Here is an 18,314-nt window from a genome sequence, read left to right on the forward strand (position 1 = left end):
CCCCAAAATCACTCGAGCCGCGAACTGGAGAACCACGAACCTAGAACCGCGCTCAACTCTATTGATGACATAACAGCAGACAAGAGTAGCCGGATGAATTCTGAAGTGTACCGGGATATACTTTCAGCCCAGATTCAGCCAAATGCCGCAAAGTTGATCGGACGGCGCTTCATAGTACAGATGGACAATGACCCCAAGAATACAGCCAAAGCTACCCAGGAGTTCATGAGTGCAAAAAAGTGGAACATTCTGCAATGGCCAAGTCAATCACCAGATCTTAACCCAATTGAGCATGCATTTCACTTGCTCAAATCCAGACTTAAGACGGAAAGACCCACAAACAAGCAAGACCTGAAGGCTGCAGCTGTAAAGGCCTGGCAAAGCATTAAGAAGGAGGAAAGCCAGCGTTTGGTGATGTCCATGGGTTCCAGACTTAAGGCAGTGATTGCCTCCAAAGGATTCGCAACAAAATATTGAAAATAAAAATATTTTGTTTGGGTTTGGTTTATTTGTCCAATTACTTTTGACCTCCTAAAATGGGGAGTGTTTGTAAAGAAATGTGTACAATTCCTACAATTTCTATCAGATATTTTTGTTCAAACCTTCAAATTAAACGTTACAATCTGCACTTGAATTCTGTTGTAGAGGTTTCATTTCAAATCCAATGTGGTGGCATGCAAAGCCCAACTCGCGAAAATTGTGTCACTGTCCAAATATTTCTGGACCTAACTGTATAATTTATTATTTCCGTCACTAATGAACGTCTTTTATCTGTTTTTTTTAGACATGTGACGCCTAAAAGACTTTCCCTGTGGACAGGGCCATATTTGCCATTAGGCCCAGGGGGCGGCACCCAGACCAAAACTTAAAAAAAAGGCTGCGGACATGAAAACCGGCAGAAGAGCTTCGTGTATAGCAACATAGAGTGTGGGAGAACAGATCCCGTGTTCCAGCGCTGACTCAGTCATCCCACTCGTCGTCATCATAGTCCTCCGCTCCTTCGTCATCGTCTTCATCTAAAGATACAGAGGGCACAGTGAGTATTAATAGTAATCGGGGGGGGGGGAGTGATAAGAACCAAACATTGGCCTCATCGGGGCATAAAACACTCGGCACCTGCTTTTTAGGAAGTGTATAAAGATATGGTGCCTGGGTAGGGGATCACTCCATATATTAGATTTAAGAAAGGAATCCGGCACTCTTCAAGTTGCAAGAAATCAAACTTTTCACGAGATTTGCAATCCGAAAATAAAATTGGTGACGTTTCGGTCAAGAAGGCCTTCATCAGGCAGGATACTCAATGGAATAGTGAAGTATGGTGAAGGGATTGATGCCCTGGTGAATAGCATTAGTCCATATAGTATCCGTCTGAAGAAGGCCTTTTTGGTCGAAACATCACTACTTGTATTTTTGGATTACAATTCTCCTTAAAACTTCTAGTTTTGGCTTTTTAGGAGGGTGAAACATACCTGAGGAGTGGATCACTTTGCTTCTCTTTTGCATTACGTGCATAAGAGCCCCCACCAGCCCCTCGGAGCTTGCACTGGACTGAGGGGAGGTGGGCATGTCCGCTGGTTCCGTCACCTGAAAAGCAAAGCAAAATAATTAAAAAATATCTTTTTTTATTATAACTGTATAGCCCTAAACATTTATTAAGCCATTAATGTTGTTGTGAAAAATGAAAGGGGTTGTCCAATATTAATTAATTTTTTAAATTTGTTTTTTATGTCTACTAATCTTTCCGGTGGGACAAGAAGCCATGACGTCCCATTCTTTCATCTCCTGATTGCTACAGCCGAACATGGGCCTCACCCATTAGGTGACTGAAGAACAGGACGTCATCGGTTCCTGTCCCACAGTAGCTGTATGTGCTGGAGCCACAGAGTTAAGGTACGTGCCCACGATCAGTGTTTGCAACGTCTTCGATGCAGCGTGTTTTTGCTGCTTCCAAAACGCTGCGGTGTACAGTACAAGCATACAGTACTTTCCGAGGCCAATTATCAATTCTTTGCTGCGGAGTCGCAAGCGTCCTCCATAGGGAGAACACAAGCTCCAAGCTTGATCGTGGGCACGAGCAGCTGCGGTCTCCAGCAGAGGAGACTCGCAGCCCCGCAGGTCAGGACCCCCCGCAACCAGGACACAGCGGGTCCTGAACTTGGGCTCGTATCTTTTAGAGCAGGTGAGTTCAGATAGTTTAAAAAAAAAGAAAATTATATATAACAGGGATTCCCTTGCTGGTTGCCCACGCTGGTACTAACCTGACTTCAAACCGTACTGGCAGCACCTTTACAATGTGAACAGGTGCATATCTGGATGGCGTATAAATATGAGAAAAAATTCCAGCCGCACATCGTATATGTTGTAGTGCTTCATGCATAGAGTTAATTTGGTTTCTATTATGTCAGTGCTCACCTTGTTCAGTTGGATTCCCTGACGGATTTGGTCCAGCAGGGCTCCACGACCACCAGGAGCAGACGAGGTTTGTGGCGCTTGACCTCCTGATGTAACTGGAGGGGGGGGGAGGAAGTCTACCATGACATTGCGGATCTGCAGCTGGCGGTGGGGGTGGAGGAGGCGTACCCCCACTACGTGGAAGCGGTGGCGCGCCACTTCGCGGCGGGGGCGGAGCTCTGTGGAAGTCAGTGGGAGGTGGTGGAGCAGGACCACTGCGAGATAGCGGAGGGGGTGGAGGCGCACCAGAGCCTCGGGATGGTGGAGGAGGTAAGGGGCCACTTCTGCCTCTTCCCTGCGGTGGACGGGTGGGGGATGGCGCTGAGCGGGAAGGTGGAGGCGGCGCAGAATCTGTAGAGAGAAAACATGGTTAACAATAGGGTTTCCCCACTTTTCCCTCGTGCAATTGGAAATATGTCAGCAGAATGTAATTGATCAAAAATGGTGATTGCGGATCGTGTGGATCTGGTGGATCCTCACTTCATCATCATCTTCTCCTTTACCGCCTCCACCCCTCCATTTTGCTCTATGAAGTCGTAGATCAGCTTAGAAGTTAGTAACCCTTACCATGCATGTTATAGTCAAAAGTAAGCTCCTCTCTGGTACGTATCGTGCGTGTAGCAAAAAACGCGATGCGAGGCACCCGCTCATCCTGATTATCAATGAAGACGTTGTAGACTTGGAGGTTTGGCTTACACTGCAATAAATCAAGGGGGGGGGACATTTGTGAATCCAGGATATTACACACCTAGATCGAAATACTCACATTTCTTGCACCAAAAAAGATTTTATTCCCTTTTTTCGGCATGAAATGTGTTTTTTTCATGCAGTGTGGAGGTGTGAATGAAGGTGCAGTCTGTCCGAGGCTTGGCGGATCACACCATGGGGTGTTTTTTCGCATGGGGCTGTAACATACCTGACACCGGTACTTACACTGTGGTTGACAAAGTGTGAGATATTCCCATAGCGTTCAGCATCCACTGTGTACACGTCTTCCACATAGTCCAGATCAAACAGGTAGGTAGCCCCTTGCCGGTCGTAGATTTGTCCTCTGCGTTCGGCCTCATCTGAGCTGATTATCTGAAAAATCAATAAATCGGAGTTCAGAACGGCACAGACGCACTGAATACATGACATTTTACATTAACTTTACGGTGACACCAGAGTCCCCTACGGCAGCTCACCTCACCAACATACTCCATGACAAAGCTGTTCTTGCGAATCTTCTCCAGGGTTCGGACCCCCCAGCCTCGGCCGTCTGCGGTCCTGAAGATGCAGAACTTGTACTGAATGCCTCTTTGCACCACGCGGTTCGGACAAGAGGGGCCACACCGGCACAGGGAGTTGCATTCGTAAATGGGGAAGCCGGGTTTGATTTTCACCTGCCCCTCTTCGTTGTAAGCATATTTGTGCTGAAACCCTCCCGGACAGCAGCCGTGGTCATCTGTAAAACAGTCCCGACACTTGCACCCCACAGCAGACTTAATAATGGTGACACCTTCGCCCACCTTGTATTGATTAATGTACGTGAAGTCGTTTGGGGGTCCCTCTAGATCCACTTCATTCTCTACTAGTATTAGGCCCGGGTGGGCGCGTTTCGCATTCAGCTGCTGCTCCCAAAATCGAAGCCTTTGTCTGTGTTTGGCCTTTAAAACTATGTGGTGAGAAAGGCTGGAATCGAGCCGCCGGGGGCAGCGTGCAATAACCTTTTTACTTGTAGTGTTATTTTGGGACTTCGCCCGCCGCAGGAGCTCTCTCTCCAAATCACGGTGAAACTGCTTCACCAAGTGGAAACACTTGAGGTGATGACGGGGTTCCCACGAACAGTCGGTGTCGGGGTATCCCTTCCATTTCACCAGGCACAACTCCTCATCCTGAAAGGCAACATGTCAGGGTCAGACAAAAAGACACGGACCAGGGGAGGTGGGGAAAGGGACCCTCGAAGAATCCAAACTAAGGATTACATAAACCACTGGGCTACAATGCAGCATAGACTGAGAGTGAAAGGTTCGTACTCAAGCAGCGCACAATAACTTTAACCCCTTCATGACCAGCCGATTTTTCGCTTTCCGTTTTTTTTTTTTACCATTCTTCTTCCGAGAGACGTAACTTTTTTTATTTTTCAGTCAATATGGTCATGTGAGGGCTCATTTTTTTGTGGAACGAGCTGTACTTTTAAATGAAACCATGAGTTTTACCATATAGTGTACTGGAAACCAGGAAAGAAAATTCCAAATGCAGAAAAATTGCAAAAAAAAAGTGCGATAGCACTATTGTTTGAGATATTTTATTCACTGTATGGTAAAACTGATGTGTGGGTGTGATACCTCAGGTCAGTGCGAGTTCGTAGACACCAAACATGTATAGGTTTACTTTTATATAAGGGGATAAAAAAAACCCAAAAAACAGAAGTTTGTCCAAAAAATATGGCGCATGTTTTACGCCATATTCCGTGACCCGTAGCGTTTTTATTTTTCATGATCTATGGCTCAGTGATGGCTTATTTTTTGTGTCTCGAGCTGACAGTTTTAACGGTACCATTTTTGTGCAAATGCTACGTTTTGATCGCCTCTTATTGCATTTTGCGCAAAATCTGTGGCGCCCAAAAAACGTAATTTTGGCATTTGGAATTTTTTTGCCGCCACGCCGTTTACTGATCAGATTAATTGATTTTATTTTTTGATAGATCGGGCGTTTCTGAACACGGCGATACAAAGTGTATATTTTTTATTTTTTTAACTTTAATTTTCAATGCGGCAAAAGGGGGGGCGATTTGAACTTTTAGGTTTTTTGTTTTGTTTTTAATTTTTTTTTTTTTTTTTTTACTTTACTAGTCCCCCGAGAGGCTATATGGATCAGCAATCTGATCGCTCTGCCCTATCTGCAGATCACAGCTACACAGCTGTAAACAGCAGATATGCTAATTTTCTGCCTCAAAAATGGTACAGTTCAAACAGCCAGCTCGAGACGCAAAAAATAAGCCATCCCTGAGCCATAGATCTTGAAAGATGAGAACGCTACGGGTCACGGAATATGGCGTAAAACATGCGCCTTTTTTTGGACAAACTTCCGTTTTTTGTTTTTTTTTATCCCCTTATATAAAAGTAAACCTATACATGTTTGGTGTCTACGAACTCGCACTGACCTGAGGTATCACACCCACACATCAGTTTTACCATACAGTGAATAAAATATCTCGAAAACAATAGTGCTATCGCACTTTTTTTTGCAATTTTTCTGCATTTGGAATTTTCTTTGCTGGTTTCCAGTACACTATATGGTAAAACTCATGGTTTCATTTAAAAGTACAGCTCGTGCCGCAAAAAAATGAGCCCTCACATGACCATGGTGACTGAAAAATAAAAAAAAAAGGGCTTACGCTTGGGATTTCTGTGGGCTGCGTGGGTTGGAAAGCCCTATCCCCCTCGTTGCACTAGTGCCCTTGATCTCTGAGCTTCTTGGGGACAGTCCATAAAGTCACTATCCTCCACAGGTTAATTGCCGGGTTGCCTGAAGCTACTCCCCGACCTAGGGTCCAGTACCCCGCCGTGCTTTCGGTCCCGGACCTGCCATTGAACTCGAGCTGCTGACCGTCCTTCAAATCTAGGTCCAGGCACCCGGTCCCAAAATCCCGTGACCGGGTCTCCGACTCCTCCGGGCCCAGACCACCGTCTGCAACCCAACCTCTAACACCCAGGGAGCCAGAAACTCCCCAGCTCCTCACTACTCGAGGTCTACCACTGTTCTGTCTACTTCCCTCTCACCAGTCTGCCTGACCCCTAGGTGGGCGGCCCTATTCCAGCTCAGCAGCCCCCTGGTGTGCCTGACAGGGTGTGGTGTGAGGTGTGGTTGGGATTTTGGATGCTGATGGAGGCAGTACTGCGTACCCTGTGACGCCCTGACTAGTCCAGGGGTGTCACATTAGCAGTGCTGGCGCTCAGCACTTCTGGCTGCCTGCTGCTGCCGTGACCGAGAATAGCTGATCGGCGGGGTGTGGGGGTGTCGGATCCCGGCCGATCAGACATTGATGACATCCTATGGATAGGCCATCAATGGAAAAGTAGTGGACAACCCCTTTAGGCTACTTTCACACATCAGTTTTCTGCATTCAGGAACAATCCGGTTTGTGCCTGATGCAACGGATACAGCAATAAATGTGCAAAAACCGGACCAACCTGATGCGGCTTTTTCCGGATCCGATTTCCGGATCCGGAAAAAGCCGCATCAGGTTGGTCCGGTTTTTTGTATCCGTTCGGTCCCTTTTTTGACGGATCCGGTTTTTAAAATAGAAGAAAAAAAAACACAAAACAAACAAAACGTTGATTGGCCAATGAAAAACTATATATACAGTGCTTTCACAGCACAAGACAGCTTGAAGACAAAGAGGGAGACATGGATGCTATAATAGCAAATATATTAAAGATTTCCGTGGACTTCAATTTTGAGGCTAATGGGTTAGTGATAATTGTGCGGGAGAAAGAGCGACAGCGCATCATGCGTCAGCGACGGCGGCTCTTTTGGATGCACCCATTGACAGCGCACAGAATGTCCCGTGGGGTTTATTCTACTCTATATTTAGAGTTAAGAAGATACCCTGAAAGGTTTGCCAGCTACGTACGGATGACCCCGGATTCCTTCGACGTTCTGGTTGGCTACGTGGAAGAACAAATCCGGAAGTCTGACACTTACAGCCGATTCTCCATTTCACCAGCGGAGCGTTTGCTGGTGACTCTTAGGCATTTTTACTGTATCTTCTTCTGTTAGGAGACTTTTACCACTTCAGCCCCTGGGCATTTTGCGTTTTTCCATTTTGTTTTTTACCTCTTTGTTCAGAGAGCCGTAACTTTTTTTTTTTTTTTCCGTCAGTCTTGCCATATGAGGGCTTGTTTTTTGCGGGACGAGTTGTACTTTTAAATGAAACCATCATTTTTAACATCTAGTGTACTGGAAAGTGGCAAAAAAATTTCAAGTGTGGAAAAATTTCAAACACTGTTATCGCACAATAGTGTTTTAGATATTTTATTCACCGTGTACACTATATGGTAAAAATTATGTGTCATTGTGATGCCTGAGGTCATTGAGAGTTTGTAGACACCAAACATGATTAGTTTTACTTGTATTTAAGGGGTTAACAAAAAGTCACAAGCTTGTCCAAAAAAAAAGGGCCACAATTTTTGCGCCATTTTTATAAACCCGTAGCGCTCTAATTTTTCAGGATCTATGACTCAGTGACGGCTTATTTTTGGCGTCTCGAGCTGACTGTTTTACCTGGAACATTTTGTCGCAGATGCTCCATTTTGATCGCTGGTTATTGTATTTTGCGCACTTTGCAACGATCAAATAACTGATTTTTTGTTTTTATTTATTTTTGGCCGTTACGCAGTTTACTAATCAGATAATTGATTTTATATGTTGATAGGGCATTTCTGAATGAGGCTATACCAAATAGCTGTATGTTTTTATATTTTTTTTTAACCTTTAAATTTTTCTGCCATATGTCAAGATCTCAGCTACAGAGCTCAGAAATGCAGATATTGTGGTTAACTTTCAATGCCGGCTGTATTCCGGCATTGAGAGGACGTGACTCATGTTAGCTACAGGCGTCATCAAATGACCCTGTGTTACCATGGCAATGTGATCATGTCACGTGACTTCCAAGGGGGTCGGGGTAATTCACTGTAATGGCGGAGCGCATATACATCTCACTGCCAGATTTGGGCAGCGAGATGTAAAGGGTTAATAGTCGCTGGTGGAAGCGATTCCACTCACGATTAGCAGGCACAGATGCCAGCTGTTGAAAACAGCTGATATGTGCGCGGATGGCCACGACCTGCCCACGGCAGGGGGCGGGACCTAACCTCACACTATCCATGACGTAGCCAGTACGTCATGGTTCGTTAAGGGGTTAAACTGTTAATAAAAAAAATAATTGTCTGTCTTTTGACAGATTCCTTGCAACAGGAGAATCACTATCTTCTCTCCACTTCCAATTCCGCCTTGGGATCTCTACAATATCCGGAATTGTCCGCCATACCTGCAGAGCATTGTGGGACTGTTTGCAGGAAGAATTTATTCCACAACCCACAAGGGACACTTGGCTGCAAATTCCAGATGGCTTCCAACAAGTCTGTCAGTTACCAAATTGCTTGGGTGCGGTGGACGGGAAGCACATCAGGATTGTGAAACCAGCGGCATCTGGATCGGAGTTTTACAATTATAAAAAGTACTTCTCCATTGTACTTATGGCCATCACAGATGCACATTACAAATTTGTAGCGGTGGACATTGGCGCCTATGGCCGCTCCAACGATTCCCAAGTGTTCAAGATGTCAGCGATGGGGCGGCAGTTGTATGGGAACACCCTTGACTTTCCACCAGAAAGACCCCTTCTGGACACCACTGGGCCACAAATGCCATATGTGTTCGTTGCTGACGAAGCTTTCCAACTTTCAGAACACCTTCTAAAGCCCTACTCGAGCAGTGGATTGACCCAAACCAAAAAAGTATTCAACTATCGATTATCCAGAGCGCGTCGAATGGTTGAGTGCTCTTTTGGTATGCTAACTGCTAAATGGCGCGTTTTATTGACCGCCATTAACCTGAAGACTGAAACTGTTGATGAGGTAATTAAAGCATGTGTCGTCCTCCACAATTTTGTCATATCTAAAGAAAGTATAAATGTTGATGAGAATGCTGAGCAAAGTACTTTGCGTGATTACACTAATGTTAGAAGAAGTGTGGCTGTTTGTCGATTAAGGGACAAGTTTGCCGATTACTTCATGTCACCTGAAGGAAGACTGGAATGGCAGGATGACATGATTTAATCTTTGTAGGTATATACCACACTTCTTAGGGTACCATCTCACAAGACGATATAGCAGCGATTCCGACCATGATATGACCTGGTCAAGATCACTGGTGCGTCACTACGTTGCAGGTGAGCTGTCAGGCACATCTCACCAGCAACTCGTGGAAGCGATGCTGCGCTTGGTAACCAAGAGTAATATCAGGTAACTAAGCAAAATGCTGGGCTTTGTTAACCAATGTTTACCTTGGTTACTAGCGTACACCAATTAGCGCTGGCTCCCTGCACTCGTAGCCAGGGTACACATCGGGTTAGTAAGCAAAAGCATAGTTACCCTATGTGTACTCTGGCTACGCGTGCAGGGCACAGGCAATGGCAGCCTGAGAGCGGCGTACGCTCATAACCAAGGTAAATATCGGGTTTCTTAGTTACCCGATGTGTACCTTGGGTAAGTGTGCATGAAGCAGGCCAGCCCAGCTTCTGGCAGCTGCGGACGATCGTAACCAAGGTAAATAGCGGGTAACCAAGCAAAGCACTTTGCTTAGTTACCCGATGTGTACCTTGGTTACCAGCATCCGCAGCTTCCAGACGCTGGGTCCCTGATCCCTGCACATTGACAGCGAGAGAGCAACAATCTTAAAACACAGCGATGTGTGTGTGACGCCCTGGGCAAGCCAGGGGTCACAGGTCATCACACCACCACACCCTACACCCCAGTTAGGAACACCAAGGCTACCAAAATCCTTGTTGCCTTCCTCCAGGAGCTGGTGTCCACACCAGGGGGTGGGCCAGGCGGTTGGCTCCGCCCAAAGAGGAGTTCACAGCCCTGGAGGCGGGAAGAACCAGGCAGTTTAGCTCAGGCAGAGCTTGAGTGAGGAACAGAGAACAGTTAGGGGAGTGAAGTAGAAGGAAGCAGTAGTGAAGCTAAAGAGAGAAGCTGAAGTGACAGTAGTAAAGCCTGAAGTTGGTCCGGCTGTGTGCCAGGACAGTGACAGCAAGGTCAGCAGACGGCGGTGATAGTCTGGAGGGGGACTGCTCGGAGGTTGCTGGAAGGACCGCGGACGGGTAGTGGCCCGGCGGTCTGGAGCAGTATACGAAGAACAGTCAGCACCAGGGCAGGGGCCTTTTGGATCCCGGCAAGGCTTGGAGTCGCCATAATTTGCCAAATCCGTCAGTGAAGGGGACGTCTGTCTCCAAACAACCAAGTCCCGATTGAAGGCAACAGTCCGACCGTTACAGAGAGACACCGCCACCGCCAGGGCACCAGTTTCTCAGGGCCAGCGCCTGCGGGCAAAGTAGGGCTCTTCCGGCCCATATCCAAGCCGGGGAGCGGGTTACCGGTGGAACCCATCGCAACCATCATCAACTTAGGTGCAGGACAGAGGGACCGTCACCATCACCTACTGGGGAAAGCAAGTGCAGCCGTCCGTGGGAACCGTCTTTCCAGCCGTGTGTTTTACCAAAAACTGTGTCAACGTCTCAGGCTGAGTGAGTACCACAGTGCCGCAAGGCACAGCGCTGCCCCCGCGTCCCTGCGCCCACCAAGCCCTGCATCACCCACCTAATCACTGGGCCCCGGGATCACCAACCCCTACCCATGGAGGGGCAACACAACAACTGGCTGCTCCATACCATCCTTCCCGGGATCCCCATACAGAGCAGCGGTGGTGTCAACAAATCACCACAACCGTGGGTGGCGTCACGGACAATAACCAATCCCCACACCCAAAAATCCCCTTTCACTCACGGGCGAGGAGCGCTGCTAGAGTCCCCGGGATCCGGCCCATCGCTCGAGCCACCGAGCAGCAGCAGGCCGCAGCAGCCGCGGCAGCCGGACCTGAGCAGAGGGAGAGCGCGGCGTCCCCTCCTCCGCCCGCGACAACTTGGCGTCACGAACAGGATCTTACCACTCTGCCGTTGGGTAGAGGTGCGCCTTGTGACCGCCGGAGGTAAAAATTTCAGAAGTCGCCATCTTTGGCGCAAAAAGTTCCCGCTCAAGCGTCTTCTCGAGTAGCAGAGGCGCGAAGGCCAAAACCCCGCCCCGATAGAGGAGGGGCCGGAAAGAAGCTAAGGGGGACGGAAACAAGATGTCTGCGCCCGACGGAGCCGCTGGAGGAGCGGCGGTCGCAGCCGCAGTGGCACCCGTGGATGGGAATGGACCTGCCCAGGTCCCGGCCACGCTGGCGGGAGGTGCCGCGGCCCCCGTGCTCGCTCAGGTGATGCCGTTCTCCTTGCCCTATGCGCCCGGAGCGACCTGGCTACCGCAGTATGACAGGAAACCTGATGCTTTACAGGTCTTCCGGAAAAAGCTTAACCCGTTGCTAGAGCTGTACCCCCTGACCGATAAGCAACGTGCAGCGGTAGTGCTAGGCCAGTTAACCGGTGCGGCTGAGCAGGAGGCGGAGACCTGGGCCGAGGGGGACCGGCTCTCTGTAGCCACCATCTTTGAGAAGCTACAGACTGCCTTTGAGACCCGGACTGAAGCTGAGCTGAGGATGCAGTTTTACCAGTGCCGGCAACGGGCTGTGGATAGCATTCGGGACTATGCTTTACGTCTCCAAACCGCCCTCCGCACGCTAAAGCGGGTGAATCCTATCAATGAGGCGGACAGCAACAAGATGTTAGTAGAGCAATTTGTGCAGGGGATGAGATCCCCTGAGGATCGCAAGCAACTCCGGCTGTGGGCCCTGGAACACCCTGATGTGGACTTTGCTGTGTTAAAGGAACGGGCCATTAAAGCACTACAGCCCCCAGCTTCAGAAGTCCTGGAGCCAGCCCCGTGGCCCATTGAGACGGCCCCCGTTGTGGTGGCCCCTGCCCTACCAACCTCTCCAACGCCTGCAGCCCCAAGCAGCACTATGGAGGAACTGGCAGCCCAGGTCCGTCGCATGGACGGAGACCTCGCCAAGATTCTTGCTGCACTCCAACCTTTGACCAGATCTCAGCCTTCAGCACAGATACAGCTTGCCGACAGCCCTGAGGATGTCCCCTGGATGCAGCGGAGAAGTAATAGCAACCCGCGGAGCAGACCTCCAACCTGCTACAAGTGCCGTAAGCCTGGGCATTATATCCGACAGTGCCCGTTAAACGAGCAACCCCTGGGGCCCCGGGCCAATCCTCAGGAGTAGAACCCCGTGGCCCCCCGGACTGGCGGGACCGATATATCGGGGCCCGGCCCATCATCCCCGTGGCTGTCCCATCATCCCCGTGGCTGTGGATGGCGTCCCGGTGATGGCTCTCTTGGACACTGGATCACAGGTGACCACCATACCATACACATTGTACCAGCGTTATTGGGGAATGGACGAGCTGGCTCCCCCAGATACTAGTATAACACTAATTGCTGCCAATGGACTCCCATTGACACAAGTGGGGTATAAACAGGTGGCTATGACAGTAGGGCAAGCTGAACTACAACACCAGGGTATGATTGTGATCATGAATGAACCCAGTGATCATAACCCGAAGATAGTGCTAGGAACCAATGTGATGGAGCGCTGTATGGGTGATGTGTTGGCCCTACTGCAACAGCTGGCCGCCACGGCGGCGGGGAGCCGACAGAGAGCTGTGCAGCGTGAGATCCGAGCCTTGATGTACCGCCAGCATGTAAACTCAACAGGAGGAGAGATTGGTGGAGTGAGAGTGATGGATGTTGCTCCGTTGATTGTGCACCCTAGGAGTGAGATGATGATTTGGTGTAGGGCAGCAGTAGGGCCTCAGGAGCGTGACTACCCTGCCATGATGGAGCCCATACCCTCCGAGCACTGGCCCACTGTAATGGCCGCCCGAGGGGTGGTAGATGTGAAGAAGGGGAGAGTGCCCGTGAGGGTGCTGAACTGTGGGGAGGAAGAAGTCAGGCTTCCCCGGTATGCCACCATTTCCAAGCTGCTCACCCTGGATCCCCACACCATCCACGAAGCCAGTCCCTCAGTCTCTCCACCTACTACCAGCACTTCCCCACCTCCAGGGGAGGTAAATGAGTGGCACCAACAGCTACACGTGGGCACTGATGATACCCCTACACATCATAAAGCAGGAGTATACAGGGTGGTGCGGGAGTATGAACCGGTGTTCAGTAAACATCCACTAGACTTTGGGCAGATCAAAGGGGTCCAACACCATATCCCCACCGGTGAGCATCCCCCTATCAAAGAGAGGTACAGGCCTATTCCCCCTGCACATTACCAGTGTGCCAAAGATATGTTGAGGAATATGAAGGAGGCAGGGGTTATTCGGGACAGCTGTAGTCCCTGGGCCGCTCCATTGGTACTGGTCAAGAAGAAGGATGGTACCATGCGGATGTGTGTGGATTACCGGAAGATTAATCAGATAACCCATAAAGATGCCTACCCACTGCCCCGTATTGAAGAGTCTTTGGCCGCACTGAGAACTGCAAATTACTTCTCTACCCTTGACCTCACCAGTGGGTACTGGCAAGTGGCCGTGGCCCCGTAAGACCGGGAGAAAACCGCCTTCACCACCCCGATGGGGCTATGCGAATTCAATAGTATGCCGTTTGGGCTGTGCAATGCCCCAGGAACCTTCCAACGGCTGATGGAGTGCTGTCTGGGACACCTAAACTTCGAGACCGTCCTATTGTACTTGGATGATGTGATTGTTTACTCCCAGACGTATGAAGCCCATCTGGAGCACCTGGCCGAGGTATTCGCATCCCTTGCCAAATACGGGATGAAGTTGAAGCCCTCTAAGTGTCACCTGCTGAAGCCCAGAGTGCAGTACCCGGAGCACGTGGTAAGTGCAGAAGGTGTCGCCCCCGACCCTGAGAAGATCACTGCCATCCAGGGTTGGCCGAGACCAACCACTGTGAGGGAAGTAAGGCAGTTTCTGGGTCTGGTGGGGTACTACCGGCGCTTTATCAAAGGGTATACGAAGATGGCTGCCCCCATGCAAGATCTCCTCGTGGGACAGACCAAAGGTGGTAGACCCATCGGAGCCCCACTGGTGTGGGAAGAAAAGCATGAGGAATCCTTCTGCCAGCTGAAAGCGGCCTTGACCGGAGAAGAGGTCCTAGCGTATCCTGACTATGGCTGCCCGTTCATCCTCTACACAGACGCCAGCAATGTGGGACTAGGAGCAGTCCTGTCCCAGGTCCAGGATGGGAAGGAGAAAGTGATTGCTTATGCTAGCCGGAAGCTTCAGCCAACTGAAAGGAACCCTGAGAACTACAGCTCCTTCAAGCTCGAGCTCCTGGCATTGGTATGGGCTATCACAGAGAGGTTCCGCCACTACTTGGCTGCAGCAAAATTCACCACTTTCACGGACAACAATCCGTTGACTCACCTGGACACGGCCAAGTTGGGCGCGTTGGAGCAGCGGTGGGTGGCCCGGCTAGCCAACTATGACTTCACCATCAAGTACCGTGCTGGTCATGTCAACATTAATGCTGATGCACTCTTCCGAATGTCCCATTTGTCAGAGGAAGGGTGCGAGGATGACGACCTCGAGGAGATCGAGTTGCCTGTATTTCACCAGCCACCAACTGAGAAAGTACAGGTACACCAACAACGGGTGGATCTGGACCCACGGCCCAGTCAAGAGTGGCAGGAAGCTCAAAACCAGGCGCCGGCTGTCCGCCTCGTCAAGACCCTGGTGGAACAAGGTGCTGTTGGAATGGACCCTGCCGCCCCAGCTGAAGCCCAGCGCTTGTGGAAGGAACGGAAACGGCTGTATCTACATCAAGGGAAGCTGTACCGTGAGCTGATCAACCCGAAGACTCATGAGAAGATCTGCCAGTTGGTTATTCCCCAAGCTGATGTGGCTACCGTTTTGCGGGCATACCATGATGGTGCTGGACACTTCGGGTCGAAAAAGCTGGAGATGCTGTTGAGAGAGCGGTTCTACTGGAGTGGGATGCAGGAGTCGGTAGAAGCCTGGTGCCGAGAGTGTGGTCCTTGCACGCTGAGGAGGAAGGACGAGACCAGCCAGAGGGCGCCCCTACACCCAATCATCACACATCAGCCGCTGGAACTGGTCGCCCTAGACCATGTCAAGCTTACCCCCAGCCGAAGTGGGTACGCCTACGCGTTGACCATCGTCGACCACTATTCAAGATTCATGGTGGTTGTCCCCGTCAAGGACCTAACTGGTCGAACTGCCGCTCGAGCGTTCCAGGCTTATTTCTGCCGACCACATGGATATCCAGAAAAGGTGCTTACTGACCAAGGCCCGGCTTTTGAAGCAGAGGTGTTCCATGAGTTCTGCCAGTTGTACGGCTGTAAGAAGATCCGGACCACCCCTTACCATGCCCAGACCAACGGCATGTGTGAGAAGATGAACCACTTGGTCCTGGGACTCCTCAAGACGTTACCGCTGGAAGAGCGGAACCTGTGGCCGGAAAAGCTACCCGACTTGGTCGATATGTACAACAATATCCCGTCCAGTCCAACAAAGTGCACCCCAGCAGATCTGATGAGGGCTCGCCCCGGCCGCCTGCCGGTGGACCTGGAAATGGGGTTGGAGGCCCCAGAAGCACTCCCTTCGACAGCTGAATAGGAAACTCGTCGGAGAGCACAATACCGGCAGATTCAAGAATATGTCGAGAAGCACTTGAGTCGGAGTCGGGAACTGCAGGAGCAGCGCTTTAATCAAAAGGCGTCTGCTGGCCCTTTTCAGCCCGGAGATGTCGTACTGAAGCAGAAGAGGAGAACCCACAAGCTGGATGATCAATGGGAACAGAACCCGTATGTCATACAACCCACAGGATGGGAAGATGGGAAGGCCTACCAAATCAGTCGTGACCAAGGAGGCACTTTGGCCACAGTTTCCCAGGACCATCTGAAAAGGTGCCCACCAGCCCTAAGAGCGGCGGCAGAAGTACCGGTTCCCCTACCAGCGGATAAGGCGAAAGAGGTGATCCACACTGCGATGGGAGACTTCCCAGCAGACTGGCCTACACAGAACGGCACGGTGATTCTTCCAGTGATACTGTTCCCACAACCTGTGGATGAAGAAGTGGTGGAAGTGGTCAACCGTGAGCCAGAACCATTGCCAGTGCCCAGGGATGAATCTGTGCCCAGCTCCCCTATGCCTCCGCCTGCCCCACACGATAGCCGGGAGGAGGAACTGAGTGTTCCCTCTGCCCCACTGCCTAGCCACACTGACACCGGACCCCGGAGGTCCACCCGTCCCAACCTAGGTAGGCCCCCACTTAGGTACAGGGAAACCGTTCTTTAAAGGGGGAGGAGAAAGAAAACAGGTGTGTTAAGTAAAATGATAACCGAAGCTTCATCTGATTAACCGTGATTGGAAACCGGCCGTAGCCGGCACAGTTGTCCCCATGGGGACAGTTTAAAAAGTTTTGCATGGAGGACTTTCCATGGACAAGCCCGTGAACTTGCAGGGCAACCACAGACGTTAGTGGCTTGTAAATAAGTTGTTTTACCATTACTGTTTCGACCTCCGGAGAGGCAGGTTGGAGGGAGGGCCCTCAGCAGAGCAGGCTGGGGCCCAGCCACCACAGGAACCGGTGGCTACCCTCTGGAGGGGAAGGACAGATACTGCTCGGGTAACTTGTGCTGGACTTGGGTCAAGGGGTGCTGCCTGGGTTTTAGGGGCAGCATCAGGGCCAGGTTGCTTGGGTGTGAGAGAGCGGAAACCGTAACCGTAAACCGTTGCAACGTTTAAGAAATGTGCCTCCCGTTGTGGGATGATGTTATAATTTATATATGTTACCGTTTTACCTTTTTATACTTTTACAGAAAAGTAAACCGGTGTTGGACAGGCAGCCCGCGGACGGTCTGCATTTTGCTAAGGGGGAATGTGACGCCCTGGGCAAGCCAGGGGTCACAGGTCATCACACCACCACACCCTACACCCCAGTTAGGAACACCAAGGCTACCAAAATCCTTGTTGCCTTCCTCCAGGAGCTGGTGTCCACACCAGGGGGTGGGCTCCGCCCACCGAGGAGTTCACAGCCCTGGAGGCGGGAAGAACCAGGCAGTTTAGCTCAGGCAGAGCTTGAGTGAGGAACAGAGAACAGTTAGGGGAGTGAAGTAGAAGGAAGCAGTAGTGAAGCTAAACAGAAAAGCTGAAGTGACAGTAGTAAAGCCTGAAGTTGGTCCGGCTGTGTGCCAGGACAGTGACAGCAAGGTCAGCAGACGGCGGTGATAGTCTGGAGGGGGACTGCTCGGAGGTTGCTGGAAGGACCGCGGACGGGTAGTGGCCCGGCGGTCTGGAGCAGTATACGAAGAACAGTCAGCACCAGGGCAGAGGCCTTTCGGATCCCGGCAAGGCTTGGAGTCGCCATAATTTGCCAAATCCGTCAGTGAAGGGGGACGTCTGTCTCCAAACAACCAAGTCCCGATTGAAGGCAACAGTCCAACCATTACAGAGAGACACTGCCACCGCCAGGGCAACAGTTTCTCAGGGCCAGCGCCTGCGGGCAAAGTAGGGCTTTTCCAGCCCATATCCAAGCCGGGGAGCGGGTTACCGGTGGGAACCCATCATCAACTTAGGTGCAGGACAGAGGGACCGTCACCTACTGGGGAAAGCAAGTGCAGCCGTCCGTGGGAACCGTCTTTCCAGCCGTGTGTTTTACCAAAAACTGTGTCAACGTCTCAGGCTGAGTGAGTACCACAGTGCCGCAAGGCACAGCGCTGCCCCCGCGCCCACCAAGCCCTGCATCACCCACCTAATCACTGGGCCCCGAGATCACCAACCCCTACCCACGGAGGGGCAACACAACAACTGGCTGCTCCATACCATCCTTCCCGGGATCCCCATACAGAGCAGCGGTGGTGTCAATAAATCACCACAACCGTGGGTGGCGTCACGGACAAAAACCAATCCCCACACCCAAAAATCCCCTTTCACTCACGGGCGAGGAGCGCCGCTAGAGTCCCCGGGATCCGGCCCATCGCTCGAGCCACCGAGCAGCAGCAGGCCGCAGCAGCCGGACCCGAGCAGAGGGAGAGCGCGGCGTCCCCTCCTCCGCCCGCGACATGTGCTTCACAGCGGAAGAGCATCGAGCAAAAAAAAAAAAAAAAAAAAAGAACCAGAGCTGTGTGTAATGATCAGTGATTTCACAGCAGGGGCCAGA

The 18,314-nt window shown here is 50.9% G+C and overlaps 1 protein-coding gene across 1 annotated transcript; it reads right to left on the reverse strand.

Annotated features, from left to right (window-relative positions):
• Nucleotides 1-647: 647 nt before the first annotated feature.
• LOC142290036 (histone-lysine N-methyltransferase SUV39H1-like) lies at nucleotides 648-4,442 on the reverse strand. Its single transcript, XM_075333983.1, has 6 exons — nucleotides 4,416-4,442; nucleotides 3,636-4,325; nucleotides 3,385-3,531; nucleotides 2,413-2,802; nucleotides 1,470-1,584; nucleotides 648-1,016 (listed from the first exon to the last, which is right to left on the reverse strand). The coding sequence occupies exons 1-6, from the start codon at nucleotides 4,440-4,442 to the stop codon at nucleotides 961-963; spliced, it is 1,425 nt and encodes a 474-aa protein (XP_075190098.1). The 3' UTR covers nucleotides 648-960.
• Nucleotides 4,443-18,314: the final 13,872 nt, after the last annotated feature.

The sequence above is a fragment of the Anomaloglossus baeobatrachus genome, chromosome 2 (genome assembly GCF_048569485.1).
Source record: "Anomaloglossus baeobatrachus isolate aAnoBae1 chromosome 2, aAnoBae1.hap1, whole genome shotgun sequence".
Lineage (NCBI taxonomy): Eukaryota > Metazoa > Chordata > Amphibia > Anura > Aromobatidae > Anomaloglossus > Anomaloglossus baeobatrachus.